At 41.5% G+C, this 27727-nt stretch overlaps 4 protein-coding genes across 6 annotated transcripts; 2 read left to right on the top strand and 2 right to left on the bottom strand.

Moving 5' to 3' along the window:
• The first annotated feature begins 1352 nt into the window (after positions 1-1352).
• Positions 1353-12929, top strand: si:ch211-237l4.6 (uncharacterized protein LOC446130 homolog). Its single transcript, XM_040141559.1, has 5 exons — positions 1353-1443; positions 6218-6370; positions 8820-8963; positions 11436-11531; positions 11646-12929. The coding sequence occupies exons 1-5, from the start codon at positions 1353-1355 to the stop codon at positions 11816-11818; spliced, it is 657 nt and encodes a 218-aa protein (XP_039997493.1). The 3' UTR covers positions 11819-12929.
• A 132-nt stretch (positions 12930-13061) lies between these two features.
• Positions 13062-18353, bottom strand: mettl3 (methyltransferase like 3). The gene is made up of 11 exons (XM_040140514.1): positions 18229-18353; positions 17405-17595; positions 16807-17271; positions 16517-16692; positions 15289-15502; positions 15005-15192; positions 14233-14271; positions 14015-14123; positions 13658-13723; positions 13449-13561; positions 13062-13356 (listed from the first exon to the last, which is right to left on the bottom strand). The coding sequence occupies exons 1-11, from the start codon at positions 18329-18331 to the stop codon at positions 13242-13244; spliced, it is 1779 nt and encodes a 592-aa protein (XP_039996448.1). The 5' UTR covers positions 18332-18353; the 3' UTR covers positions 13062-13241.
• Positions 18354-18372: 19 nt separating this feature from the next.
• ttc5 (tetratricopeptide repeat domain 5) lies at positions 18373-25495 on the top strand. Of its 2 annotated transcripts, none has more exons than XM_040140515.1 (10): positions 18373-18437; positions 18818-18918; positions 20326-20458; positions 20556-20767; positions 21135-21285; positions 21495-21586; positions 21696-21899; positions 22690-22904; positions 23039-23183; positions 23269-25495. In XM_040140515.1, exons 1-10 carry the CDS (start codon positions 18431-18433, stop codon positions 23386-23388), a joined length of 1380 nt encoding a protein of 459 aa, XP_039996449.1. In that variant the 5' UTR covers positions 18373-18430; the 3' UTR covers positions 23389-25495. The 2 variants fall into 2 exon arrangements, with proteins under 2 accessions (XP_039996449.1, XP_039996450.1); XM_040140516.1 differs by having other exon boundaries at positions 18390-18502.
• LOC120797161 (E3 ubiquitin-protein ligase CCNB1IP1) lies at positions 24268-27487 on the bottom strand. 2 transcript variants are annotated; one of them, XM_040140517.1, is made up of 5 exons: positions 27417-27487; positions 26140-26444; positions 25861-26007; positions 25291-25465; positions 24268-24695 (listed from the first exon to the last, which is right to left on the bottom strand). In XM_040140517.1, the coding sequence occupies exons 2-5, from the start codon at positions 26434-26436 to the stop codon at positions 24529-24531; spliced, it is 786 nt and encodes a 261-aa protein (XP_039996451.1). In that variant the 5' UTR covers positions 26437-26444; positions 27417-27487; the 3' UTR covers positions 24268-24528. The 2 variants fall into 2 exon arrangements, with proteins under 2 accessions (XP_039996451.1, XP_039996452.1); XM_040140518.1 differs by lacking the exon at positions 27417-27487 and adding an exon at positions 27378-27416.
• Between the last annotated feature and the right edge of the window lie 240 nt (positions 27488-27727).

Genomic DNA, 27727 nt, shown 5'->3' on the forward strand with positions numbered 1-27727 from the left:
GCTGCTTGCAAGAACACTTTCTACCGAGGTAACAATTGCTTAAAGATGCTGACAGCGCCTGTGTTGCTGGAACTATATCATCATATAACACTGAGACATGACATTTTACACTCGGACCACTTATTACCAACAAGACATAGTGTCACTTTTGGGTTTTTTTTGGTTTTTTTTTTCTGCATCATTGCTTAATGGTAGCATACACGTGGATTGAGCTGGAGAAAGTGTTGCAGAACTGACGCGAAGTTGCAAAATCCACGAGCCCTGCTCTGCATTGAGCCGAGGGGTTTAAGTCTAGCATGCTAGTATGTTGTCTGGTATGACTTGATTGTAGGTTAAATCAAGTCGTGCATATAGAAAGCAATATCCCTAATCTGTCCGACAACGGAAAAAGGCAGTAACTACACATTTAAACTTGCTAACGGTAACTAGCTATCTTAGCACATCTCAGTAACTGCCGTCTCAGCTGTTGACTTTTCTGGAATTCATGCAATGTGGTGGATGTAAGCCAACGTTACATCACATACTTAAATGTATTCAATTGTAATTTAAGTCAATTTGACTTCAATATAAATATTAATAGCAGATGGAAAGGCGGGCACACAGATACATTCAGTTCTTATAAGCTATGGACTGTAAATAATCCAAATGAAATTTACTTTCTCAAACAAACTAGTTCAAATGGCCAAAAGAAATAAAAATAGAATAAGAATAAATTTTGTTAGTAGATACACACATAGATTCTGTAAAGATTATCCAAAGGCAGAGTTCAGTATCTGCATTTTTTAGGTATTTATGGTTTTATGGCAGTTGTTTTTTTTTGAGGTAAAATAATCAACCTAAAATGCATAAAGGCATTACATTAACCTTCCTATCTGTTTTGCAGTTTGCCAACCATCATGAGATTTGTAGACCCTTTTTCCCCAACTTTGCTGCCTTTAATGCTCTCTGCTTCTGTAATGCTGTGAAGACATGAACAAAGATGTGATTTTTTTTTAGTCTCCATGATGATTTGTTTGAGGACTGTTTTGACGTCAGATTAGAGACTCTGTAAACATGTTTGAGCGAAAAGGCCCGAGGAGAAGTAAAGACAGTCTGCTGTTCTTTGCCCTCAGATTGTCTATGTACTACATTCAGCATGATCAGCTGATTTGCATGCAAAGTAGGATACAGCTGTGATTAGACTTCCCCCGTGCACTTCAGGATTAATGTAATCACTGAGAGCAATAAAAGCACAGGAATTTACTGACGTAAAAACAAGGCATGTTAAAGAAGCATGAGATAAGTGGCATACTGTACACAGGAAGAGGCAGACTGAGGAGAATAAAGGACTTTGACAGAGGCTGGAACCAGCCATGAGCGACCTCAGCCAGCCAGTCCCGGTCCCGGCTCCACAGAAGCATGCCAACATCAACAGAAAATCAACAAAACCCTGGGTGTGGGAATGTCTGGAGGTCTGAGGGAGGGGACAAGAGGGGAAAATGGACTCAGGGTGGGGAGCAATAAACATTCACAGAACACTAGACTGGTTTGAGCCTACAATGCCTTGATTTTAGTTTGTTTACACAGCATTTCAATTGGTCTCTGATTTTATAGATTGTGGAATATTAAAGATATCAGGCCGAAGAGTAAGAGCTGGGGACACTTTTTTAGCATCGGTCCTGTTTATTGCTCTGCAGTAAAGCATGAACTCTAGGCAGAAAAAGTTTCTTTAAAAATCACTGCAGGGCCAAGCAGTCATTAGGTTATTTGTCTCAGAGGCACGAAAGCATTTTAAAATCAAATCAGCCTTGATTTAAATGTCATTAGGTGGACGTGAGACAATGCACAAACACAGTTTGTAGCTCTCACAGCTCATAAACTGAGAAACTCTCGGCGTAAACTACCCTATTAAACCTTTGTGTGATGCAATGTAAGATCATGACTTTCTGCAGTAAATAAGCTGGCGGGAGAAAAGAAATCATCTCGCAAGACTCTTAGAATTTAAACCACGGGGTTTCAGCCCAGGGGCCAGGATTCTATAAAGGGCCACTGTACAAATCTAAAGGGTTGTGCAATGAATAACAAGACAGGAAAGAATAGTGGGGAAAAAAAAAAAATCAAGCTACAGAAAATAGTGCTTATTTTTTCTGACTTTTCTTATGTTTGGCTATGTCTGAGGGTTACAAGCTGAAAAGGTTGGAAACCAGTGACTTAAACCATACAAAGATAAAAAGTAACCGAACACTAAACCACAAACACACATGCCTCCTAAGATAAATATTTTTAACTTGATGCAATGTTATATTGTGAGGCCTGAGTGAGAAAACTGATTCCAGGACCTTTTTATGAAACATTTATTTTAACACAGAACAATCTGTGCATAATACATACAGCATGTGCAACTTTGGGGCTGATGTCCTTGGTATACTTTTTGTCATAACTGACTATTTTTCTCCAGCTCTGACCCCTGATGAAGACCTATAAACGTGAAAATCATTATTTTTTAATTTTCTTTCCTCTTTTCAAACTCACCATTATCTTAAGTGCATCCTAAGATTTACCCCTTGAGCAAACCGCCACTGTCTTTTTAACATCCATGTACAGTCTCAAGGGTTGTGGGTTGATTGCATCGCTCTATTTTTGAAACTTTATTGCATTTTTTTTCCATGCGGCAGATGCTTCTGCCAAGTCAAGTCAAGGAGCATTTTTCCCCCCACATGCATAATGAGGAGCAATTTCTGGCTAACTCAGTCTACCAACTGAGCTACAGCAAATTATACTCCCCTTTGTCTATACTTCTGAGACATACTGTGTATCCATACCTCTTACTTTGGGTCAATGATTTGAGTTGGAGCCATGCACGTGACCCTCTCTCTGTGTCTCTTGTTCTTTCTTTTTTCTGTCTATGTCCCTGCTGCACGTCCACAGCCCTGCTATTCCTGTCTGCCGGCCAGTGGAGTAGTGCCACTGAGGGATTAAATTACCAGAGGGACATCAAATTCACAAGGGATGATGTCAGTATTATGGCAATGTCACTTTCCACTCGCCATCTAGCTTGTCCCCTTCCCCCTGCTACAGGTCTCTGATATCACAATGGCACTTGAGGCCAATGGGACAGTGGGAGTCGCTCAGTTCCTGATACCTTAGCCTCCTCGTTGACTCGCAGGAAGCTACTGTGTTGCCTCATAATCATGTTCAGGCCACCAGCAGCCTGGCAGGGAAACTCTTCACCTTACAAGGAGAGGAACGAGTGTGTGAATGTACAGAGGCAACACTGCACAGGGACCACTTAACTTCGTGTGAAGGCATGACAGCAGCCTCAGTGCAAGTTTGGAACCTGCTGCAGAAAAAAAAAGAAAAGGGGCTGTTGTTTAACACGCTTCCATAATTCACAGTTTTCAGTTTATGACAATAGAATTAAATTTGTCAAGAAGAAAATCACTCTAAAATAGATTCAAAGTTCTACTTGCATGGGACTAAAACGGTGCCCAGTGAGCAATAAGAAGGTTAAGTTAATCACTTAGGACTAATAACAATTTGATTTGATTTCTATACTTGGAAATCAACTCCGTCTTTTTCTTTCTTTCTTTTTTTTTTTTTTTGTATGTTTAATTCACAACTATAACTTTGTACAACTTCTTATGTCCAAGTCTGCCGTCCTGCTGTTAATCATCCACACAGGGCAGATTTAAAATTAGAGACAGTGTCCCACTCAAGCACGTCTGTCCTTCGCCCACATCCACAGGTGTAAATCTGGACATTCACACAGAGGGCAGAGATTTTGAAGCTGCCATAAAACGTGCAACAATCGGAGAAGTGACCTCTTATCGACACTGACAGATTGTTAAAGATCAGTTTTCGGAAATGTCTCCCTCTCACTACAAAACCCAGATCTAACTCATGTTCCCTTTGCAGCCTAATTTAGTTTTTATCTTGGTTTGCAGTTTGGTACACGGGGCACTAAAACGAGTGCCACAGAGTTTAGGCAAAATCTAGGATTTGAAATCACATTAAATCTTTTTTTTTTTTTTTTTTTTCCCCCCCACTTACACTGTGATTAAAAACTCACATAAGAAAAACTGGTCTGACATAACAAACTGCAGCCACCTTGCACATCATGTAGATTTGGAGCAGTAAAGTGATAAAAAATAATGACCACTTATTGTGTATGTGGCATATGAAATCCGATTCAAAGAATCTGTGAAGTTTCGAGTTTTTAAGCCTTTGTTAATCTGTTGCTTTTGGCCTTTGAACATCAAACAAGCCACAAAATGAATCCCCACTAATTTTACCCTGACTATTGCTGGACTGTACAATGAGACACAAACCATCAACTTGATCTGGTTGCATCCTGTACATATCCGCCCTCATTGGATCACACTGTATGGATTACACAAAACTGACATCCGACAATGTGAAAATGGCTCATTTACTTGTGGATAAATCCCTACTGCACCGCACAGGAACAGCTTTAGAAGTGCGCCTGCTGTTACACAGACTGACCAGCGGGGCTCGGACTCACTCTGAGAGCTCATCTGGGTAATTTTCCACCAGGCCAAATCCCTGCAACCAATGATCTCACCACAATAAGCCTTAAAGGTGACAAGGAAGCGACATCTGACCACACTTTTATTCCTTAAAAGCATAATTTACCTGCCCGAGAGGGTTATGTTTAAGCACTTTTTTGTCGTGTTGTACGGCTCTCGTGATAATATTTCAAAGCGTTGAACAGGTTTCCATGACACGAGCCAAGAAAGAGGCGATTACATGTCAGTGTTGATTCAGATGTGGGATCTCTGCCCCTAGATTGAGTTGTTAAGGCTGTCAAAGAACGAGAATTGATTCTGGGTTCCGTGGGAACATTTGCATGGACAAGAAATCAGAGACAGAGAGAGGCATGAAACAGCTTCCACCATCACCCAAGGTATCTGAAACTATTGCCAGTTAATTCTTCTCGGTAGGTTTGATCCACTTCAGCCTAAAACCCTCTCAATCTAACAGGATACGGAGATTTCCGCCACAGCTCATCGCTCCAACGCTACTGCTGCTGTCTCATATTCACATTTTTAAAAAGGCAAATTATGTGTTTTGCCCACACTCGTGCGTTTTGGCGAATAGCCAGTAAAAAAGACATTGCGGTGAAGGTCGTGCCAAAGTTGTGTTTGTGGTTAAATAAGAGAAAAACCTACTTGAATTTTGTTTGCTCGAGTGGGACCTAACGTGAGGAGAAAGTAATGTACAGCGTGTGCCCGTCCACCATCCCAGCCTTCTTCCCTTTCTTTTCACATCATTAAAGCATCACGTTATGTCTGATTTAATGTCCATTGCGTCACATTGTCATTGAGCAAAGTTTATTTCTGTCATCTGTTTTGTTCCTGGGCCTGGATGTCACATGTGCAGTTGTTTGGCAATTAGATTTGCTGATTAAGAAGTATAACATAGTTCCATAATAATGATAATAGTAATAATAATGGTGATAAATGGTGTTATTCATATAGCATCTTTGTTATGTTGTACGATTCATATTAAAAATAGCTCAAAGTGCCTTACCACAAAAAAAAGAAAAGAAAAAGAAAAGAAAAAGAAAAGCGCTGCCAGAACTCGTACAACCACTAGAATATGAAAATACATTTAAATATAGGAGAGGAGTAAAAAAAAAAATAAACAGTTGAAAAAAAATAGAAATATTTTTAAAAATAACAGCCTACTGTGGTGACCTCTGGCCTCTCTAAAGAGGACAGCGAGGGAAGGACAAACTCCTTACATGAATCAGAATAAGGTTAAGAGATCACTTCATCTGTGATTAATGCACTTTTACAGGGAGCAAGGACAAATGAGTCTGCTGTTGGAAGGCGATCACCTCCCTCTTGGTCATAGGTTTGAGAGGCCAGGTCGCCTTGATTCGTGATTTTGACGAGTAAGTCCGCGCGCCCATGCGACATCTGTCCATCAAGACCGGAACACGACAGGGAGGAGAGGCTATTTATACACCCCCAGGCTATTTCTGATTACATTTCAACAAATGTGCGGAGGCAAAACAAAGCAGGGCGCGCAGGAGAAAGCGTGTACGGCGTGTATGTATGTACGTGTGGGAGGGGTGAGAGGGAGAAAACGAGGGAAGGAGCTCAGAGGGAGGGAGAAAGCAGGCGTTTCCACTCACTGGCCATGCTCCGGGGATTAGCTATTTAAAGTTCAGTCGCTCCGCGCCTCAGAAAAACCTTTCCGTGCTGCCAGTGAGGGCGCACCAGGACGCGCGGAACCGGGCGGCTGCAGGCACCGAGGCGCATTTTAGTGAGGGAAGGGAGAATAGAGGTGTCGGCGCTGGGAAGTTATCGAGAACATCCGTCCGTCCGTCCCCCCCAACTGCGTGTCCACAAGCTTATTCCACCAGGTAGGTAAACTGCCATTTAACGTATTTAAACCGTGAGTGACAAAGTTTTTTTTTTTTTAATAAGACTGCAGCTCAGGATTTCTAAAAGCTCTGATTATGCGAAATGAAAGGTAAGAATAAATGATACACTTGGCATGTAGGCCTCTCTTTTCAAAACAGCTCAAGAGTCAGGGTTTGCTTTTTTTGGGGGGGGGGGGTTTGGCGCAGGAGGTGTGTCAGTAGGAGCGTTCCCGATCATACATACGCGCGTCTGGTCTGCTGTGCTACTGTCAGTGGGAAACTTTGTCCTGCACGCTTGAATACATCAGCTGCTGTTCTCCTAACGGTCCGGTCTGCCCGTGTAATTGGCACCACTGAAGTATCACCAGGTTCGGCCCTCTAGTCAATCATCCTCGGGGGGGGGGGGGGGGGGCAGCAGACGATTTGGTGAGAAAGTTACACGCCTCTCACGGTGGGAACTGGAGGTGTGTCAGTAGGACAAAATGTGCAAAGCCAGCTGTGGAGGAAGAGGTAAACTGAGTTTCTTTGCTTAGGTAAGAGTGATAATACCACAGTTACAGGTGAGGGACTGTACGAAAATGATTAAGGGTAGAGGGGGTGAGAAAAGGGGGAGGATATTGTTTTGTTTTTTTTTTTTCTGGAGAGCAGGGGAGGGGTTTTTAATTCCTGCGTCATCCTAAATTCACATTTTATTTCAGCTTCCCCTTTCAGTAGAGTTAATAGTTACATGCGGTAAGTAGCTGCGACGAGGAGGCAACTTTCACTTGCACTGCGACTCAAAGAGACGCACTTTTTTCCCCCCACGTGCAGATGTGGAGGATGCACGGTTTACAAAGGTGGCGCGAATCGGGAGTTCCATCCAGTTTCATAGCTTGGTTTGAATCGAGGTACACGATTAAACACGTGCCAATTTTTTCCCTCTCAGGTTACTTTGATGGGCCCGACGTCAAGAGGAGTGTTCACTCTGTGGAGGACTTAGGGTTCAGCAATAATTTTCACACAGTCCCTAAAAGCACCGGTTTTCAAATTTATGCTTAAGTAAAATTACAGACACGTTTGAGAGACGAGTGTTACTATAGTAAACTGTTGCACCAGTTATAGCAATGGATTATGTTTTGAATGATGCATTAACACACAAGCAACATTTTGAATATGTAGCTGGTCATGGTGGCGCTAAAGATTAACTAGTTAATTTTTTTGCCGGGTAGCGTAAACTAAGACAACACCTGATATTTTATAAGCTGAAAATACGTTTTGTTTGTAAAAATGTTTATCAGCAAAATTAGCAGCTGTCAGATAAAGGCAGTGCAGAAAAAAGTACATTTGCACCCGATATGGAGTGAAGCAAGGGTATAAAGTAGCATTCAATGGAAGAACAAGTAGTACTAAAGCATAGAACTCAAGTAAATGTACTTTGATCATTTTCCATTAATGACAATAACCTATATTATTGCCATTATTTGGTCAGTCTGTTGTGTTAAAGCTCTAGAGACACCTAAAAGCTGCTTTCTCCAGTGTCTGAGATGAACATGAATGGAAGAGGATTGTATGTTGCTCCTAATGGCTAAAAGCACACCCGTGCGGGTCTACACGCACAGAGTGTGTGCGTCATCCAGCCTGGCAGGCGTGTGTGGAGCCTTGTGCTCAGGGCAGTGACACAGGCCTGGCCTTTTTCATAAAGCCCCAGGTACTGACTCTAAAAAAAAAGGGGTGGTCGTGTGGAAATGTGGAGCTGTGGGAAGATTCTTACAGCATTACCGTAAGCGTGTGCGCTCTTCTGTTTATTTAAACACTGTTCTCAAAGCTGATAAGGAGCTGAGTGTGGACAGACGAGGCTGGTGAGGCGGTTTGCCGATTAGAAAACTCTGAGCGATGTGTAAAAATGGGAAATATTTGTAGGGGTCACGTTCAGCGGGCATGTTTAAGTAGCTTAAATGTCCCACAGACTTCCACGCAAACACACACATGCTCAAACACGCACTAAAAGTGATGAAAAGCTGCCACACGTGACAAAACACAGACAGTAGGTCTCGAGCCAAGAGCAACTCACTAATGCTTCTCTGGAGGGGTCGCGCAAGTTTCCAGCTCCATCAGCAGGTCACCACTGATTGAACAAGTAAAAGAGTATCATTCAGGGGCCGCACATCGCTCGCGTCAGCTGCATGAAGAGAAAAAGAGGTTCAAGGCACAGGTTCAGACCAGAATCCCTCCTTTTCTCACCCACATCTTCATTCCTTACCCTCCCCAGCCTTCTGTTTATAATTTTTGTCACCATCTTCTCTGCATTCCGCTCTTTGTCCTTAACCTCCTATCTGTTTCTTCCCCTCGTTTTTCTTTCAGTGGTCAGTGTGGGTACTGTTTGTGAGTGTGTGTGTGTGTGTGTCTGTGTTTGTGTGTGTTTGTGTGCGTGCGCGTTTGCCATCTGAGGTTGTTTTTTTTCCTCCTCCAGGCTCCCAGGCTGCTGTGTGCTGCCAGGCCCCAACAACCGATCATGACCACGGTCCAAAATTCCTCACCACTGACCGGGGCCTCAATATTGTGTGTTTGTGTGTGCGTGAACCCCTTCGCACACCAGTTTTGACGAGGAAAAAGCGTATGCTTGCTGAGTTATTAAAACAGAAAGAATTTCTTAATCTCTGTGCGAGCGTACTCCTTCAAACTAGATGGGGAAAAACCCTGTTCTTTCTTCTTTACAATGTGTGCTATACTGTGAGTTCTCATATTACTGGCAGAACCCCTAAACTGAGCCCACCATAATGGATTCACTGTGTCTGTAAATGGGATAGGATTTCAGAGACACACCTGAGTGAAACCGAGGAGGGAGGTGCATTAGATGGTTAAGAAACGGAGAAACTGTGAAATTTGAGACACAAGAGTTTTTTCACTTACTGGACACTGGTCTCGCTTCCGGCTTGTCTGCAACGTGCTACAGCAGCTCCGTGACTCTGTGTGTATGTGTGAGCCGTCACGTCTCCATGAAATTGCCTCACTGAGCCAAGCAGCACGAGAAATTGGCAGTAAACAGTGAAAAAAAAAAAAAAAAAAGAGAGAGAGAGGAAAAAAAAAAAAGGGAAAAAGATGTTAGCCCAGGACTGTTCTCCTTTGTGTTGCAATCACAGTTCACTGTTTGTGATCAGATATCCAAACCTTTCACCCTGTGATTAATGAACATTGGGGCTCAGTGGATTATCACACTGGTGGGTTTTCCCATCAGATCGACGAGGTAAGCGGTTTACAACAGACGCTGTCGGGAGGATTTTGTGGAAACCTGTTGGAAATTCTGCTGTAGAGTTGAATTATTTTCGACTAATTGGCATTTTTTTTTAAAATAGAATTTTTTGAGATAATAGGCCCCTGTACAGAAATAATTTATATACCTATATATGTGTGTGTGTATATATATATCTGTATAATATATATTCATATAGTAGTTGTTTTGCTTCTCCTTGTGCTCCTTTTGCGTCTTGTTTCGTGTCTTTTGTGGTCGTTTTGCATCTCTGTGGCCATTTTTTTTGTCTTGTTTGGCATCTCTTTGAGGTCCTTTCTCTCTTCTTTGTGGTCGTTTCACATCACTGTAGTTGTTTAGCAACTCTTTGTGGTTTTGCCACCCCTGGCCCTCTCTCTGGCCCCTCCCCTGGATAGACACTTTTTTTGTTTTCTCTCATTTTTATAAAAGACAGGGTTGTTTTTTTTAAAATAAAAATAAAAAAATCTGTGTTTCTGTATAAAACCATCCATCCCATCCTGTCATCCAACAATTTATGACCTCCTGTCATAACCCATGAGCCATTTAAGTCTTTTTTTTTATGTTGGAAGGCCTTATTAAATGTTTTATATATTGTGTTATGCATTTCTTCACCTGGAATAAGACTTTATTAGACTGTGTCTGAGACTACTGATGTTTCACCACGTAAAGTTATATGTGAAAGTTTAACTAATATGCGGATGAAGCTTTAAAGCTACACAACTTTTTCTTTGTTTTTTTTTTACCCATTAGCACAATTACAATAGAAACTGCTGAGATCCATCTCCTCGCTCTGCTCCACTTCCCCTGACCTATTTCTTAACCCGATTAGACTAAAATAAATACCTTTTTTTTTTCCCCCCTCTAAGCAAATACAGCACAGCACTGTTGTGTGGCCCTGACTTTATCTCATCGCTCAGCGGTGCCACAAATAGAAGGACAATCCTCAGGGAAATTATGAATTTGATTTACTTGTTTCTCAGTCAATCAGATTTACATAACCTGCGGCGTTAAATCAAAACCTGGCCGTGTGTTCAGGGCAGATCGGGGTCTAGATGTGAGACCTGCAGTAGGATAGGTCGAGGTTAAGTGGAGCTTTATTGTCAAAAAGAATGTAAATCAGCTACTGTCTAAGTCCTGCTTGACTCTGCAGGTTGAATGGAAGCCCACAATGCAAAGCGTAATAGCTGGCTGAGAGGGAATTGTTTGGGGGGAAAAAAAGCTGTCAGCCTTCTTCCAATAGAAACCATAGCTTCAGCTGAGGTATCCAATTGTCTGCATGCATACATCAGATGACCTCTATGTAATCTGTGTTTGGGTGTCAGTCGAGGGTTTATCATTTTCTCTGGCTGCTGTAGCCCATTGACGTCCTTTTCCAGGATTAGACAGTGTGCAGGACGGTGATGATGGTACTGTAAATAGTTGCTGACTGGCTGGCTGCTGGGCCTCCATGCCAGGGCCTCCGTGCCACTCAGTGATATTGTCAGCTTACATTAGGCTATCATGTCGCCGAAGTACAGGATCCTAATTCCATTCTACTGTGACCTGGTGAGGCGATGATGAGCTGTCAGCAGTCCTGGACACTCAGATGTGCTGTCAGTGTGACGAGGGAAATGTTGTATTGTGTGTTTTAACGTAGCGTTTGCTTCATATTTCAGAGAAATTTTGTCACTGTTGGAGTTGGCTTAGTCTGTTTTCCTCTCTCAAAGGAAACGCTGTGCATTAAATGGACAATTTTTTTGTTGAATTTTACTTTTACTTTTTTTTTTTAAACCACCTTTTTTATATTTTATGTATCTGTTCCCTCTCCTCTCTTTACAGAACTCTCTGTCATGGGTGTAAAGATGCTGCAGTGTTTTCCGTTCTACAGACGCTGTAAAGAGCGCTGCAAGAACAGGCAAGGCCCCCCAGCCACAGGTGAGGAGCAACTACAGTCTGACTATTCAAGAAATTCAAATGTAAACCAAATAAACAGCCATTTCATGATAGTAAGGCCTGATCAAGCCTGACTTTCTATCTTCAACTCCTCAGTTCCCACAGAGGAGACGAAGCCCCGTCTGTCCTCCACGACCTCCTGGGGTAGTGACAGCGAAGGAGCAGGAAGCTTCAGTCGGGGCTCCCAAATCTATTTCTCCACCAAGGCCAGGCTGTCTTTCAGACACCAGCTGGACAGCAACATCAATGCAGTGGACGCCACCTACTGAAGAGGACGGGGGGGCTGCAGAGGAGATAAAAGGACTCCGGTATCCAACTACTGTGATCAACAGTAGTTGAGAACAGGCCAGAATTTGCATTGTAACCCCTCAGACCTTGCTACCAACAAAGAACTCTGGATGATTAATCGGATTCAACAAGGGACAGGGGAAAACATACTGAAACAGACTGGGTTTCCAGTCCCAGTGCATTAAGATTTCAGACGACTCAATGGGGTGGATCCACTGCCCAAATGGACAGAATACTGAAGAAAGAGAAGACAACATAGAGACTTGTTTACAGCATTCACTACCAACAAGTGCATTATTTTTTCGTTTTTCCTTTTTTTCGGGGGGGGGTGTTTAATTACTTATTCTTTTTTTTCTGACAACCTTTATGGAATTTTCTTTTTCCCAATTTGGAGATGATATCATGGCCCATAGGGTTGTTTCATAAAGCAGGATGAAGCATATGATGATGAATATCTCCATTTATATATCATGGTTAGCAGTCATCATCAGGAGTGAATCCTATTTTTAGACCCAATGCTGACATTCTTTCTAACCAGGACTGGGTTCACTTTTTAATCCTGCTGTGAGACACAAAACCTTGTACAGTAACAGTGAAATAAAACAAAACAGAAAAAGAATTTGCTTTTTTAAATAAATTAACCCTATTCCTAGCACAAATGCATAGGGGTCATGTTGACACTTTGTATTATATTTGCAGCTTTGAGGATGTTCAGCAGCTGCCTCTAGTTACTTCCTCTTTGGAAAAGCATAAAGGAAACTAGGCTGCACAGCAATTACATTTCTGTTAGGTATTTTGTGAGTCATACTTGGCTTCAGCTCGTTCATTTCTTTTTGTTTATATTTTTATAATTAAAAACACTCCTGGTTGCATTTGATGGTAAAATGTGGTGACTTTTTAACAAACCTTAAGTGCATATTTTTAGGATGAACCGGGTTCTGCATTTGCCTAAAATGAACAGATGTGAATGTAAGTCCTGGCCCCATATGACTGTGAAAAACCTGCTGAAATTTGAAACGTCCATGTTTTTGTCCTTGGATGCACAACCAATTATCAGTTATTCAAATCCACAGTACGTCAAAAGAAAAGTATCTTTATTCTTTACTAACAAAATAATAACAATGTACATTAAAAAATCATCCTGTGTTTTCACTGATGGTGAATGTGAAATTTTGCAGCATTAAATATGGGGATCACATACATTAATGTGTAGAAGTGATTAAAAACATTGCTCCAAAAGTAATTCACATTACTTTCTCATGTGGTTTCATTTCTTAACCAAGATACAGACAATGTATCTTGTTAACAATATTTATTTTAAAAAATTAGTTCACTGGTATAAAAAAATAAACAGAACTAATTTATAGACAAACTTCTCCAGACCTGTGACCAGAGATGATCTCATCACTGCATGTTTTTGGGTTTAGAGATGACGCCGTCTGGATAACGCTTCTTGAACCGAGCCACAACCTCGGGATCCAAAAGATGAATGCCATCAAGCTGGTTTCCCAGAGTTATCCTAGAAGGGAAACAAAAGTTTAAAAAAAAAGGCACAATCAGCACATGTATAATATGTCGTAAAGTTAGTTTTACTGCATGGCTGTGTCCTACCAGTTGGGCTGGACGTTGTGGGGTCGACCAAACAGCTCAATTTTCCTGGTGCCGGGCGAGAGTCTTTCTATCATTCCATAGATTTCATCTGGTTTGTGACTGGTGGAGCGGACCTGGGAGGGAGCGTGCAGAGTTTAATGAAACAAACTTTCCATGCTGAAGGAGTCATATGGGATAAGATAGGGATAAGATAAGATAAAGCCACGTACCTCAGCCACGATGACATCGCAGTCCAAACCTCTGTTGAATCCCTGAGGGTTTCCCTTTACCCCCACCTGAAGAGAAACAAATCAATTGGTACCCTTTACATTGTAGACCTATATCAGACACTTTTGCAGCCACGTTCGAAAAAATGAGATAGTAACAGCTCAGTATTTTGCTCCAAAACACCTTCTTGCTGTGGCACGGCATCTCTAGAGAGCAAAAATTAAAATAAAGGAAGTAGAATCTTTAAGAGGCAAGATTCCTCAAGCTTGGAGCTGAGTAAATTCATGCACATATAACAGAGACAGATTAAAATACAGTATATAAAGATGGTGTACAAGAACAGAGGCATGTAAACATACCAGACAGTGCTCCTTGCCGTGGTTCAGCCAGTGGCCTGTCCTCCCGGTGCGGATGATTCTCTGGAGCTGGTTGGTTTTCACCCATATGATTTCATCGACACGCTCGTAACTGACAGAGGAAAATGAAGCGACAAAAAAAAGCAAATAAATTAGACTCGAAATCAAACGGATTCCAGAAAAAATGAGGACTTGATGGTGGGAGGAAAGGAAAGACTTACCCCCAAAGACTGAGGCACTCTCTGCCCAACTCCATAGCCCTGTAAGAAGAGGAGCAGGGCAAGCGATGAGTTGGAGCAAACAAAATTTGGAGGTGCAGAACCAGGACCCTGCCTACTCTTATAAATGCATTACTATGCAGATTCAACCTGTATAAAAAATTTTGTGGACTAAATAATCTTAGATATTATAAATCCCATTAGTAATACTTGATTTAACTAAGTAAGCTTTAACCTTTTGGGGAAAAAAATATTGAAAAAAATGGGAAAATAGTATGGCTTTTCGTTTTTGTTTTTTTTTTTCAGAAAATGGGAAATAAATTCTAGTATACACAGTCTCGATGTTGGTTCAGCTACATTTCGTCACTTGCGTCAGATGTCAGTTGTGACCTTGGCAAAAAACTAAAAGTCACAGCTGAAAAAAAAAAATATTTTCTTTAGATTTGTAGTTTATGTTCTTCGTCGCAAACCAGATGTTTTAGTGCTTAGTCAAGGACATCCTGACATTATAGGACACCACATTGTGGGTGGACACATGGTAAACTTCCCTGTTGTGAGATGGCTGGTCAAATGGAGAACTAGGCCTCCCTGTTAACCTAGGTTCCAATCCTTCCAAACGTACTTAAACACAGAGAAACTGCTAAATTCCTGGATATCAAGGAGCCAATCACTAGCTTTTACCACATCTATAACCCACATCTATGGGATATAAAGTAACATCAAGGTCTATGACCTGAGCCATATGCTTGAAACTGTTCAGGGTTGTTTTAGTTACCTGCCGGTGACCCAGAGGAAGAGGAAGCCATCGTCCTGCAGGATGGGGATGTTGAGTTTTCTCATCTCGTCATCAGTCAGTGTACCATAGGGCAGCTCCATGTGGATATCCCAGGGAGGGTCGGCCATCACCACGGCAAATTTACCCAGGATGGAAACGTCCAAGTAGCGGATATCACAGCAGATCCACTGGGAATCGAAAATACAAACAAAAATATCAACATCCATCTACTTCTTGCTATCCTACCCCATCTTCTCTCCTCACCTCTCCACCCTCTTTCTCACCTGTGAAGGGAACAGCTTGCCCACGTTGCTGTCAGCGTCTCCTGCGTGGAGGCCGAGCTCTGTGGTGCCCGCCTGGGGCCCCAGCAGGCTCCCCTCGGCCTCTGGAGGGCTGTCGATCTCATAGTGGACGTATTTGCAGGTGTCCATGTGGAAACACGTGTTGAGGAAGGAGCAGTCGCCAAGGCTCTCGTCTGTGTGCTTGTTGATGATGCGACTGAGTTAGGAAATATACATCACATAGTAAAACAGCTTGTTTGTTTGTTTACACATGTTTGTGTAATGTCATTTATTTCAACAACTTCAGGTTTGAATGAAAATCCACAAAAGTTAAAGTATAAAAAGGCAAAGATATAAAACAGTATGTATTGACTTACAAATGATTTCCCCCCCTCAGATTGTTATTTGAATTATTTTTAGAAGCCTGACAGAATAAAATCATCCACTATTTCCCAAGAAAACAATGATTATAGAAACATCTGACAAAATTTTGCGTTGCAGAATATGTGTTTAATATCTCATTATTCATTTTATAATCCCATAGCTTTATCTTGTGTCTCCTTTGTGAGGTCCTGAACACCAAGTTGGAGAGTACTGCCGTGGAAAAAAATGATTTCGTATGAGGAGAAATGCAACATACTGTATTTTTTTAGACAGATGCAAGTAAAAAGCTGCATTATCCTTCTTTACCTTAATTACAGCGCCCCCCTCAGGTCAAACTGAGTATTTCTTAAACGCTGAATTTCAATTTCAATTTATTATTTATCTAAATTAGGTGCGATACTTAGAATCTGCACAGTTTTTAAAAACAGGTGGAGTGATGGGTAGATGTATGCAGTACCGAAGTAAGAATGTCCCATTTGTAAAATCAGTTATATAGACCATAAATAATCTGCAATTAACAACTTTCTCTTAAATCTTTAATGTAGCAGAGGCACAGCAGTCGTCGTTGTTAAGACTGGGGCAGCCAAGGCCACTGCAAAAATAAATCATACTAACTTGTTTGTGTTATATGCTATTTATTGTTTGTTTTATTTTAATTCATTTTTGTTTTGTGAGTGTGTGTGTTACATGTAGATTGTTAATTCCAGAATAAAGCCAAAGAACGTCCAGTGCAGGCCTGTACAGTCTCATATATCTGCTGTGAAGTTTCTGATAAAAGGATGTCATCATGTCTGGTGACGTAAATACAGACAAATGAAGTTCAAAAAGGATGCTGAGGAACACTGACCGGAAGTGTAACTTGGTGCACGGCTGAGGTGTGTCCCCAGAGCGTATACACTCTTCTTTGGTCCCGTGATCGCAGAACTCTTGGACCTGAGCTCGGCCACGGGACCGGAACTTTTCCACGATGGACTGCTCCTTGGCTGTGCTGGCATTAAGCAGCTCCAGAATCTCTCTGCTCACCTACACACAAGTAACATTCACATGATGCCATAACAGTAACCACACTTCCAGACTCTCCTGCTTTTATTATGAGGGGTTGAAAATTTAACTGGTCATGATAATCATCCCTCTTACCTTCTTGCTCTGCTGCTCTTTCGTGGACTGTTGGTTCAAGAGGCTCTCAATCTCCATGTCCACATGAGACGACTGGCTTTTACTGTTCCTGCTCTTCTTCTCAGCTCCACTCCCTGACGCCGAAGGCCCTGCCAGCTGTGACGAGGAAGCCGGCGTCAGAGAGGTGGTGGACGAGTGTGGCGGGGAAGCAGAGCTCTGTAGCGAGGGCGAGAATCCTGCAGCTCTTTTGTTGTGGGTTTGGTCCTCTGCTTTTCTCTTGACTCCAGTCCTCTGGGCTCCAGCCCCAGACCCGATCATAGCCCATAGTTTTGTGTGGTCAACGGCTATGACGACTGTGAAGGAGGGTGCGGAGGAAGAGGATGTAGAAGAAGAGGCTGAGGTGGACTGCCGCACCTCGATGAGCTCCTGAGCTGAGAATTTGAGCAGCAAACTTTGGATGCACCCGTGAGTGACAGCTGATTCAGACTGGGAGAGACAATCAAATAGAAGATGAAGAATTAAAAAGACAGAAATATTAAGTTGTCAGTAGGATACAGCCAAGATGGCCATAACATCACTTTTCTATATAAAACTCTTGAAAACACAAACAAAGACTCACACTGTTGAGTTCATTTGTGATTGCGAGAGAGTCTGTAGGCATTGAAAGACTCAGATCAGACAGATATCCCAGCAGCCTCTTCTCCAGTTCGGGGTCTGGGGGTTTTTCTGTCTCCTCCTGAGAGGTGAACGGAGCTGACGGAGCAGGGCTGTCGCTCCTGGCTGTGGAACCGTCTGTGCTGCCTCCACTATCTACATTGAGAGGGGACAACAGAGGTTAAGAAATAAGCTAAGTGAGACTGATGAACGCCCTAATTTTGAAAAAGATTTTTAAGCGAGACAGTGCCTTCTAAATCATTTATATATCAAATTAAAAGAGTTTTTCATAACTTAACAGCCTCATTTGATCAAAGGATTCAAAGACCCAAAATTGCCATTTGACAGTTCTCATAATTTAGAGTTGTGATCACGTCAAGTTAAGAATGACATAAAAACTTTTCTACTCTATTTCTATTATACCTATTTCATCTGGCTGTGAGGTTTTGCTTTTTAGATATGTATTTAAAAAACAAACAAAAACAAACCAAAAAAAAGAACAGTTTACACTGCTGCTGCTGTGAAGCACAGATTGGCATTTCAAATCGCATATAGTTAGGCAGGTCCACAGCAAATTATTACATCTGAATCGATTAGGACATTGATCAATTGACTGAAAATTAACCAGCAATAATTTTGATCATAGATTAGATGCTTAAGCCATTTATCAAGCAAAAAGGGGGACATCTTCAGTTGAAATCAGTCCAAATATCTTCGGGTTTTGGTAACTTATTGACAAAAACAGTCGTTGTATTTGCCGCCCCGCTTGTACCCGCTGTCTGCACGTACCCGCGGACAGTTGCGCTGGGTCTTTTCGTCGCCGCTGCAGCCTCTCCCGCAGAGAGTCCAGCTGCTTTTTGTGCGCCTGGATGTTGCTCCATGTGTCCGACATGACGACTTGGGTTCAACAGCAACAAAAACACCAACACCGGCCGCACTGAACGGCTTCAAGACAAAAGTTGACCACTGTCTGCCCTGCGAGGAGCGAAGAATGTATGGTACACGGCGAAAAAGTGTCGGATCAGCAGCTTGACTGAAAGGTTCCGGCTGACAGTGAACGGCGGTTGTATTATCTGTATTAAATAAAGTATCATACTTTCATGAGTAGGTATTAAAATATGTATTTTAGGAGACGAAAAACTCCACAGTAAAAGTTTCTCTGTTTATTTTTTGAGGATGTCCGTTGTCGGAAACATTTTCAGTGCGAACCACTCCAAGTTCCGGCGTCAATGAAATTAAAAGCCTGTTTCCTCCTTGTTAAAACTCATTACACTCGTGATAAGTTGTGAAAGAAATGATGGGTTTCTGTCAACACATTGACAAAGGAGCCTTAAATTTGGTACTTGATCCGTAACTCGTTGTATTTGTTCCACTTCAGCTGCTATCGGGCTATTCCTGCTATACGCTAACGCAAAGATGGCGGAAGACGAGAAGAGCGGTGAGCCAGTGAAAGACAAAAACGAACTGCAAATTTTCAAGGTAAGTCCTGTCACTTATATCATACGGATATTTAAATCCGCTGTGTCTCAAACCGTGGTTTTTTATTGACTTCTTGTGGGCCATTTGTCGTGTGTTGCCTCTTAGTCCGCTTGCTGGACATCTCCTTAACGACTCGTTACTATAACAACTGGCTTCAACTGTCATGCTAACTGTATTTCTGCTCTCTTTGCATGTATGTACCACACTTGATGCTAAAGGTATAGAGTGACTTCAAATCTGTAATTTGACCTCATTAAACTACCGGATAAATGTAACATGATATGGATGCCTTGCATGTGAATCCTGGTACTTCTTGCTGAGTCACCAGATTGTCAGAGTGCCTTAAGGCTTAATGCACCAAGCACGGGCACCAGAGATGCACTGATAATATTAACAATAATTCATCAATAGCCTTTTACATTTTTACACACCATTAGGACAAATGCAGGTGCATAGATGGTTGTGCTTTTCGGGAATGCGTATCATTAAGATAAATCTGTATTTGACTGTATTTAGTTTCAAAAACCACTTGAATTTTTTTTTTTTTAAACTAGGGTTATTCCTTTAATTTTGAATTACACTTCCATGACGTTGGGCAAAATCAAAATAACAGAGCCTCGGATATCCTGACATTTAGTCCAAATTATTGGTCATGCACTATAAACGTTGGATCCTACAATTTCTATAATGCAACTCAGTAGCTTCATTCATTAGCCCCACCCTGTGTTTTCAAACTCCATCCTCCCAGTAAGCATCGCAAGGCTTCTTTAAAAAAAGAAAAATCTCGAAGAGCAGATAACCCTGATGGCATTGTCAAGGGGTTATTTTTACACATTAGCAACTTCTTTCAGAGCTGCAGAGTACATTTTATAGCTGTTTTCACAGGCTGATTATTACTCCATGTAATGAGTAAACTCACCTTGAAGTGTAAAATCTGCTGAATGCTCTTCTGCTTGTTTAAAAAATGATTTAATTTTCCAGTTTTTAGTTCTCAGTTTCCCTTATTTCTTTTGTCAGACATAGAATACTTGTCCTCATCTGTATAAACACAATAGACAAAGATGGAAATAAATCCAGGAGTTTTGTCGTTTTACACCTGACAAAGTCCGATGTTTGTTTATTTCATGTATATTTAATATGTTGAAGTATTCTCAGCTAACCAAACAAAGCCAATAACAACCAAAGTGATTTTACAGTGTTGCTGATTTGTCTGATGTATCAAGTCACATACAAAAGTAACCAATTAGCCATAGTGTGCTGGCGGATTGGTAGCGTTCATTATAGCACGATTGTCCTAGTTTTTCAGAAACTCAGTTTTGTGCTATTTTTAACTTCAAACTGCTAAGAATTCATAATCTATTTTTTGCATCTACCCACCTCCCCCCTCTCCATGTCCTCCCATCACAGGAGCTTGTGGATGAACTGTATAATTTCAGAGATTGCTATTTTGAGACTCACAGTGTGGAGGAAGCAGGAAGGAAACAAAGTGATGTTGCACAGGAAACAGAGAAGACACTAAAGAAGCTGGAGGAGAAAGAAGGTGGGTGTTGTGTTTACACAACAGCTCTGCATTTCATCTTCAATTTGCAGAGTATCATTCACACCAGGTGTATCTCTGTGTTTGTTACTTGCCACAGATCGCTATAAGCACAAAGCAGAGTTTCTGCTGCAGAAAGGCAGGTGTCTGAACGTGGTTCCAGACTTCAGTGCTGTCGCGGAAGAGTGCCTTTCCCGGGCTGTGAAGCTTGAGCCTGGCCTGGTCGAGGGCTGGAACACACTGGGGGAGCAGTACTGGAAAAAAGGAGACCTGATTGGTGCCAAGAACTGCTTCACTGGAGCCTTGCAGCAGGTACAGAGTGTGTGTTTTCACTTAGTCTTTTTCCATTCACCTGCTATGGCTTCACATAGAAAGCCATTATTTAGGAATCACATAACAAGCTCTGAAGTAAAAAGCAAGCTATTCTGTACTGTACTTTTTTAATATTAAAAGTATTATTGTATTTCAAAATTTGCAGTATGCTTTCATTGATGTTAACTTGTTTTCTATTCAAAATCCCCATTGAAAATTACAGAACATCTAAAGCTATAGCCAATGAACTTGCAGGCCATTTCCGAGTACTAATCTAGTTTTTGTAATTTACCTTCTCTGTCTATCTTGCCACGCTAGGTTTCACTTATTAACTCATCTGTCTGTGCTTTATCTTCCACCTCTGTAGAGTAAGAACAAAGTGTCTCTGCGTAACCTGTCCATGGTGCTGAGGCAGCTGCCAGTGTCAGACAATGACGCACATGGCAAACAGGTGCTGGAGAGTGTGGACATGGCCCGACAAGCTGTCCAGCTGGATGTCACAGACGGGACGTCCTGGTGTGAGTAGAGCGTCCGAGTCCTTAGGAAGCAGAGAGGGTGAAGACAGTGTTGTGGGGATGTGGGTAGCGATCCTCTTGCTCTCTGTAATGAGGGAGCTGGTTGTTACACAGATCAAGATAATATCCAGAAGTTAAAACAGTCATTATACAAATTATGCTCTGTCCTGCACATAATTGAACAAAATTTAATTTTATGTTTCTGTATACAGATATCCTGGGAAATGCCTATGTGTCCCTGTTTTTCACCTGCGGACAGAATCCACAGTTGTCTCAACAAGCTCTAAGTGCCTATGCACAATCTGTGAGTACACACACAAAGCAGGCACACACACTTAATTGCACAGTTAAAACCAATCAGCACCGATTGCACCATTTGTACAAATTTTTCACTCCTCTCCCACCTTTTGTAGGAGAAAGTGGACAGAGCTGCCTCCTGTTACCCGGAGCTGCATTTCAACCGAGCCACTCTGTTCCAGTATGAGGAGATGTTTGGGTCTGCGCTCGGCGGCTACAGCCGAGCGGCGGCGCTCGACCCCGGCTGGGCGGAGCCTCCGGAGAGAGAGAGGCAGCTGCTGGAGTATCTGGAGAAAGTCACAGAACTCCTACAGAACAAGGTAGTAGAATGTGTTGCTCATTCACACACTTGCTGCAGAAATCATGTTATTTGTTATGACATACTTATGACCAATTTTTATCAACTATTGACAATTTACAACATTGAATTTCTAAATATATGGGAAATATAAACCAGTGAAGTTTTGCTGTTTTTTGATTTGAAAAATGTACTCACTTTCGCTCAAAATAGTTGCCAATTAATTTTTGTGTTGATCGACTATTTGATTCATCAACTAGTAGTTTTGGCTCTAGCAGAATCAACAAAAATCTCAGTTTACGAATGACATATATATATCGAAAATGTCAGAGATCTATGCTTTGAACCATAAAAAGTAAACTATGCTTATAGAAATCCTGTTGTTGATTCAAGATTAGGAAGAAATAACAAGAACATTTCAAAAATTGCAACAAGTTAAAGAAGGAATGTACAATTAAATGAAAGAAGGTAGAGGAAATGATGTTTTCAGGAGAAACAAATACATACCACTGAACTTGTTTTAATAGAAAGAAACGTCCTAAGTTATTTGTGTATTGTATTTTTAGCATCACCTGTTTGTTTTTTATGTTTTATGTCTAAATCCTTGTGCTTACTCTGTTTAGTCTTGTCTGTTTTTGTTTTTTGTTTTTTTGAAAAAAACAGAATACATTGGTTTTATGAAATGTCATCTTTGAGACCGTCTGCTTACATTGTCAGAAGTAAGGACAATTTTTATTTAACCACAATGTGGCAGCAAAGTGCAGCCATACGCCTTGTTTTGCGCCTAACCCTCAGTCTGTATTTCTCTTCAGGGGAAGGTGAAGGCACGTCGGTTACGGACCATGCTCTCTAACCTCAACACATCGGCTTTGGGTCCCTGCTCCTCCCCTCAGTTTCGTTCTCCCACAGGCCGTGTGGGCAGCCTGGAGCCTCGAACTCTGTCCTCCCTCTCACATGGCCACAACACCGGGATGGCCGCATTGGGCAAAGTGGTGTTCAGCCTGGCCTCTGAGGGTCGCATGGCCTTGTGAGTGCACCTTCTTTTTATCATCTTAGTCCACTTATCCTCATGCAGGTTGCCTTGGTCTTGGTGCGACAGCAGAGGAAGAGGGCTTGTTTTATTGAGTGATATTGTAAAATCTTGACCTCCCTTTTCCCCAGTACATTCGGCATGGTGGACAGCGAGGAGACGTGTATAGTGGTGATGGTATACAACACAGCGGACAGCTGGGGTGTCCTGATAGGAGACACTGTAGTCATTCCTGAACCTCAGGTCAAACGACACAGTATAACACATAAAGATAAGGTCAGTGTTCCATGCGTGTGGTTAAAAAATTTACTGAATAATGGTTATCTGATTGTCTGACTTTTGCTTCACTTCTCCCCGGTAGTCATTTGACTTCAGAAGTATACGAGTGGACTCTCCTCTGCTGCTCATCGTCAACGGCAAGAAACAAAACATCCAGAGTCAGATTGCTGCCTCTGTCAGCTACAAGCCCCAGAGTGAATGACCCGGGCGAGAAGCGAGAGGACCAACTTTTTTGCTGGATATGGAAGAACAGTTTGGATAATTATGGAAGTTTGAAGATTCCAAAGTTTGTGCCTGTTTTATGTGTTGTTTTGTATATAGAGGCCATTGTGTTACATTGTCTTTAGAGAGACAGTTTGTTTATATTTATAAATATTTCTCTTTTTTTTTTGGTATTCTGTTGTTGTGGGGACAACATGAAGTTGTTTTTGCAAATGAATGAACCTGTGATGATGAAAATGTGATGTCAGAATTTTGACTTTAGTTTATCCTAAAAAAATCCTTTTGCCTCTAACATTTTGTTCTTCATTCTTTGGGTCTAGGTCAGCCAGTTAACCAACCACTTAAGTCGTTCGCTACGTAGGAACAAACTTCACATTACACACACACACACCTAACTTTAGTCATGCGATGACACAAATGCACTCTACAATTGAAGGAAATGTGATATTTTTTCATGCAGACCTGATGTGGCAATTACACCACCAACCTTTCAGTGCCATTGTGTGGGATCTATTTTTGAACTATATGATATCAGTCCTATCAAAATTTATATGGAGCATTCTGAAATGTTTTGGCCCAAAACAAGCAATCCCTTTTCTTTTTCTTCAGTTAGGGTGAGACTTACCCTACTCCCCCTAATCTTGTTACACTTTTCAGATATTAATCACATATCAAAATAATGAAGAAAAACAACAACAAAGGGCTTAATTCTATGGTGATGTCCTCCTGAATGTGTCATTTCTTAAAATATGTCAGTTTTTGACAAAGAATGGGTCAAGTTTAAACATTTTTGTCAATTTGGCAAAATCTACATAATGAAGTAGACTAAGGCAGGCAGTGCTCTGTGAAGAGACAGTGATTGTGTTGTATTTTACTTACTTTTACTGGACTTGCGGCACAAATGTACAAAACAAGACTAAAAGGTCATAGTTGCATTCAACAACACTTTTAGTCCAATATTTGTTATAGTTGTCCAAAAACACATTTAAGGTTCAAAATTACAATAAATGATACAAAAATGAACTTACGGCAAACACCAACTAAATTAAGGTTAAACCACAACAATTTGTTAATGGGAATAATAGCAGTTCAGCTAAAGTCACTATGAAACCTGTTCCTCTCAGTGCTTCCTGATGAAGGACTGGCCTTTCTCCCTGGCCGGGGAACTGAACTGAAAGAAGGTCTTGGCTCCATCAGCCTCCAGGCAGGAGAAGAATCGATTGTCCACATCAGGGCCCATGGAGAGGAACTGAGGGCTTCTCTGGGGAGTTGCCTGTCGAGCCAGCCCTGGGTGACACACAGGAGGTTGACGGATGTCCTTCATTGTTGTCCTGACTAAAATTCCCTTACATAGACAATTAGCTCATTACTCCCACTGTTCTTTCTTGATGACCTCTTCCTCCCGACAGAACACCTACGGCTGTGTCCTCCTTTGTGCCAGTTAACATTATTCTTGCTGAGCTTCCTTCCTCTTTCTCATTAATCAGTGTGGGCACAAGGTGACAACTGATGTTATAAAAGCATTTAATTCCCAGGAAGAGACTGAAAAACACTTAACCTTTGTCATCTGTATTAAATGAAGTTTATTTATTTTCCTACCAAACATACTGTTTTGGGCTGCAAGTAACAGTTATTTTCATGATCAGTTCATCTGTAACCTAATTAATATGTTGTTAAGCATATAAAATGTCCAAAAAATTGTGGAAAAAGTCCATTACAGCTTCCAAGAGCCTAAAGTGGCATTTCTGCTTAATGTTACTTAATTACTATGTGCACCTAAATGTACTGTAAATGATCTCTCATTGTGAAATATCTACTTACCTCCTGCACAAAGCATCTATCATTTCAAGAGTGTACCTTTAAGTCAAATTGTTGTTCTTACCAGTGCTGAAGTTGTTATGTCCTGGTTGTGACAGTGTGTCTCTTTCCCCGACACCCACCACCATGTTGCGCAGCCTCAGAGAGTCGTACAGCCCCTGTAGTTTCTGGTACTGCCTGTTCCTCTCCATCAGCCTCTCGGACACCTCACTGTACTTCCTCTTATACTCCTCCATCACCTGACGGAAATAAAGTTTTCTACATTTTCATATATTCTTCTGAATCTATATGTTTCTAAAATTCTAAATCAAGCCTTAACATAAAAGTCGAGATTTCAGGTTAGGAATTTTCTGTAATAACGTCCTGGACATCAATGTAGGACTAATGGTGACTAAAGACGTTTTTTTTTTCCAATAGATCACCATTCAAATTCTAACTTATTTGTGGACCATCCTTAAGCTCTTTGCACAATCTTATGTGTAAAGAGCTTACACTATGGCAACAGAGCAGGTCATAGAGGATACTGGAGCTGTTTACCCACACAAAATAGTTGTGGCACTTAACAACAGTCTTAGGGTCTCATTTCAAATATGGGGTTTTGAATATGCACTTGGGTTTAAGAGTTGTGGTTTACTTTCTTCAGGGAGGCGATTTCCCCTCTCATGGCGGTGAGCTCCAGCTCTCTGCTCTGGCTCTGCTGGGTCAACACCTTCTCCATCTGCTTCAGTTGCGCATCGGCCCGTGACAGACTGTACTCTTGGTACATATGCTCCTGATGGACCTGTATGCAAGAGACTGACAAGCTGGGTGTTTTATAAGAAAAGGGGAGACAACTGGACTGACAGACAATTCAAGGTTCACAGATACCGAGCTACGCAAAGTTAATAGACATACAGACAGAAAGATATTTGACCTGATAGCTCCAGAAGGCCAGAGCGCGGCCGCTGATGTCCAGAACTATGTCTGGTCGCAATCCTGCCAGCACCATGGCTTTGTACTCCTCAGAGGGTGACAGCTCCGTCCTTACAATGTCCAACTTCCCAGACAGCGCAGAGGAGCAGGCCGGGCAGATGGCAGGAGAGCGGCTGAACTCACCGGATCCGTGCTGATCACAGAAAACATGTGAGCAGGCTGTGACCCAGGCAAAGCCGATCAGTTTGGTCCGGCACTTTGGGAAGTTACACAGGAGTGTGTCTTCGCAGAGAGACATGGCCGTGACTGAGGAAAGTGCATTTCAGTAATGGAGATCAGTGCAATAGTCTGATGTGGAATATGAAGCAGATGCATTTTGAGTGGAAGAAACCTTTACCGTATGAAGGTAAACCAAATAAACTTTATTTGAATAAAAGGCCTTTTTAATTGACATTTGTTTTGAAAGCAAAGCATTTATGTGGGGATTCTCAGTGATTTAAAGCCCTATTAGTTTAAATTTAGGAAATCAACATCACCAGGTTTGAGGTTTCAAAATTTTATTTTTTATGAGTGAATGCTGAATGAATTTAGCTGTTTTATGGATTACAAACACTTTTCTCTCCCCTCATTTTTTTCTTGGGATTGGGAAAACATTGTGATGTTGGCCATACTTAACTACCACAGACACATTCATTCATTCATTCATTCATTTTTCAATCCTACTTTTAAATGAATCCTCTTTAAATGTAAAATGGAGAGCTGGAAATTTTACTACAATATTGTAACATTCAATAATTCAAGTACTTTCAGGGCAATCCACTTATTTCGTAAAGCTTCCAAGTGCTCCACTGTGTTAACTAGCAGCTCTTCAATGAGCGAATGCTAAGCCTTAGCCGACTTTCCACTCAAGCTTTTATTTCCACTTTCTATCCATTTCACAGAATCGAATAGAAAAGTAGTAGATAAAGAATTACTAAATACTCCAAATATCACAACTTAGTTGTATGACGGAGGATGAGTGTAAGTTTTGGTTACATAGCTAGTTTAATCTTTACATCAACTGCCACTAAGTGTTAGCATTAGCAGGCTAGCAGCTAAATTGACGACTCTTAGTTCACTCAGGCGAAAGTGCTATGCCCGCTCCATGTTCACAAGCTGCTTTTGAAAAAAAAAACAACTTTGACTTTTAAAACTATATTTTCTGCTCCGCTTAAAGTGACACATTAGCAATAACTCAACCGTTATTTGATGGTTCATTCCGAGAGGTGCACAACCTACCAGCTAAGGCCGGTTTCGTCCCTCCGCAGGTGGCGGCAGGTGACGCTGGATGAGCGCTGGAATCCGATTGGCTGACGGCAACGCAACATCACGATGGCAAAAAATGTAGGAGTTAGCCGACATTGTGTCTAAAATGCTTAAATGATATGTTCAGGACAAATCTTAAACTCTGTTTATTCTTGTGCAATGCCTCTAGGATATAGGCATTTACAATACATGTAAATTTCATACCAATTTCAGGATATTTTGAGAAAAACTCCCTCTGCACGTTTCTTCTATAAAGCTTATGCTGGTAGAAATACACACTACAT

This window comes from Xiphias gladius, chromosome 12 (genome assembly GCF_016859285.1).
Source record: "Xiphias gladius isolate SHS-SW01 ecotype Sanya breed wild chromosome 12, ASM1685928v1, whole genome shotgun sequence".
NCBI lineage: Eukaryota > Metazoa > Chordata > Actinopteri > Istiophoriformes > Xiphiidae > Xiphias > Xiphias gladius.

Excerpts from the sequence above, each read along its gene's own strand:
- si:ch211-237l4.6 (XM_040141559.1), top strand. The coding sequence starts at position 1,353 with ATGAGCGACCTCAGCCAGCCAGTCCCGGTCCCGGCTCCACAGAAGCAT. Across the intron at positions 8,964-11,435 it reads AGTTTTGACGAGGAAAAAGC|AACTCTCTGTCATGGGTGTA; the intron begins GTATGCTTGCTG and ends CTCTCTTTACAG. Across the intron at positions 11,532-11,645 it reads GCAAGGCCCCCCAGCCACAG|TTCCCACAGAGGAGACGAAG; the intron begins GTGAGGAGCAAC and ends TCAACTCCTCAG.
- mettl3 (XM_040140514.1), bottom strand. The coding sequence starts at position 18,331 with ATGTCGGACACATGGAGCAACATCCAGGCGCACAAAAAGCAGCTGGAC. Across the intron at positions 17,272-17,404 it reads TCACAAATGAACTCAACAGT|TCTGAATCAGCTGTCACTCA; the intron begins GTGAGTCTTTGT and ends TGTCTCTCCCAG. Across the intron at positions 13,724-14,014 it reads ACGGCAAGGAGCACTGTCTG|GTGGGGGTAAAGGGAAACCC; the intron begins GTATGTTTACAT and ends GTTTCTCTTCAG.
- ttc5 (XM_040140515.1), top strand. Across the intron at positions 18,919-20,325 it reads ACGAACTGCAAATTTTCAAG|GAGCTTGTGGATGAACTGTA; the intron begins GTAAGTCCTGTC and ends CTCCCATCACAG. Across the intron at positions 21,286-21,494 it reads CACAGACGGGACGTCCTGGT|ATATCCTGGGAAATGCCTAT; the intron begins GTGAGTAGAGCG and ends TTCTGTATACAG.
- LOC120797161 (XM_040140517.1), bottom strand. The coding sequence starts at position 26,436 with ATGTCTCTCTGCGAAGACACACTCCTGTGTAACTTCCCAAAGTGCCGG. Across the intron at positions 26,008-26,139 it reads TGGCCTTCTGGAGCTATCAG|GTCCATCAGGAGCATATGTA; the intron begins GTCAAATATCTT and ends TCTTGCATACAG. Across the intron at positions 25,466-25,860 it reads AAATCGCCTCCCTGAAGAAA|GTGATGGAGGAGTATAAGAG; the intron begins GTAAACCACAAC and ends TATTTCCGTCAG.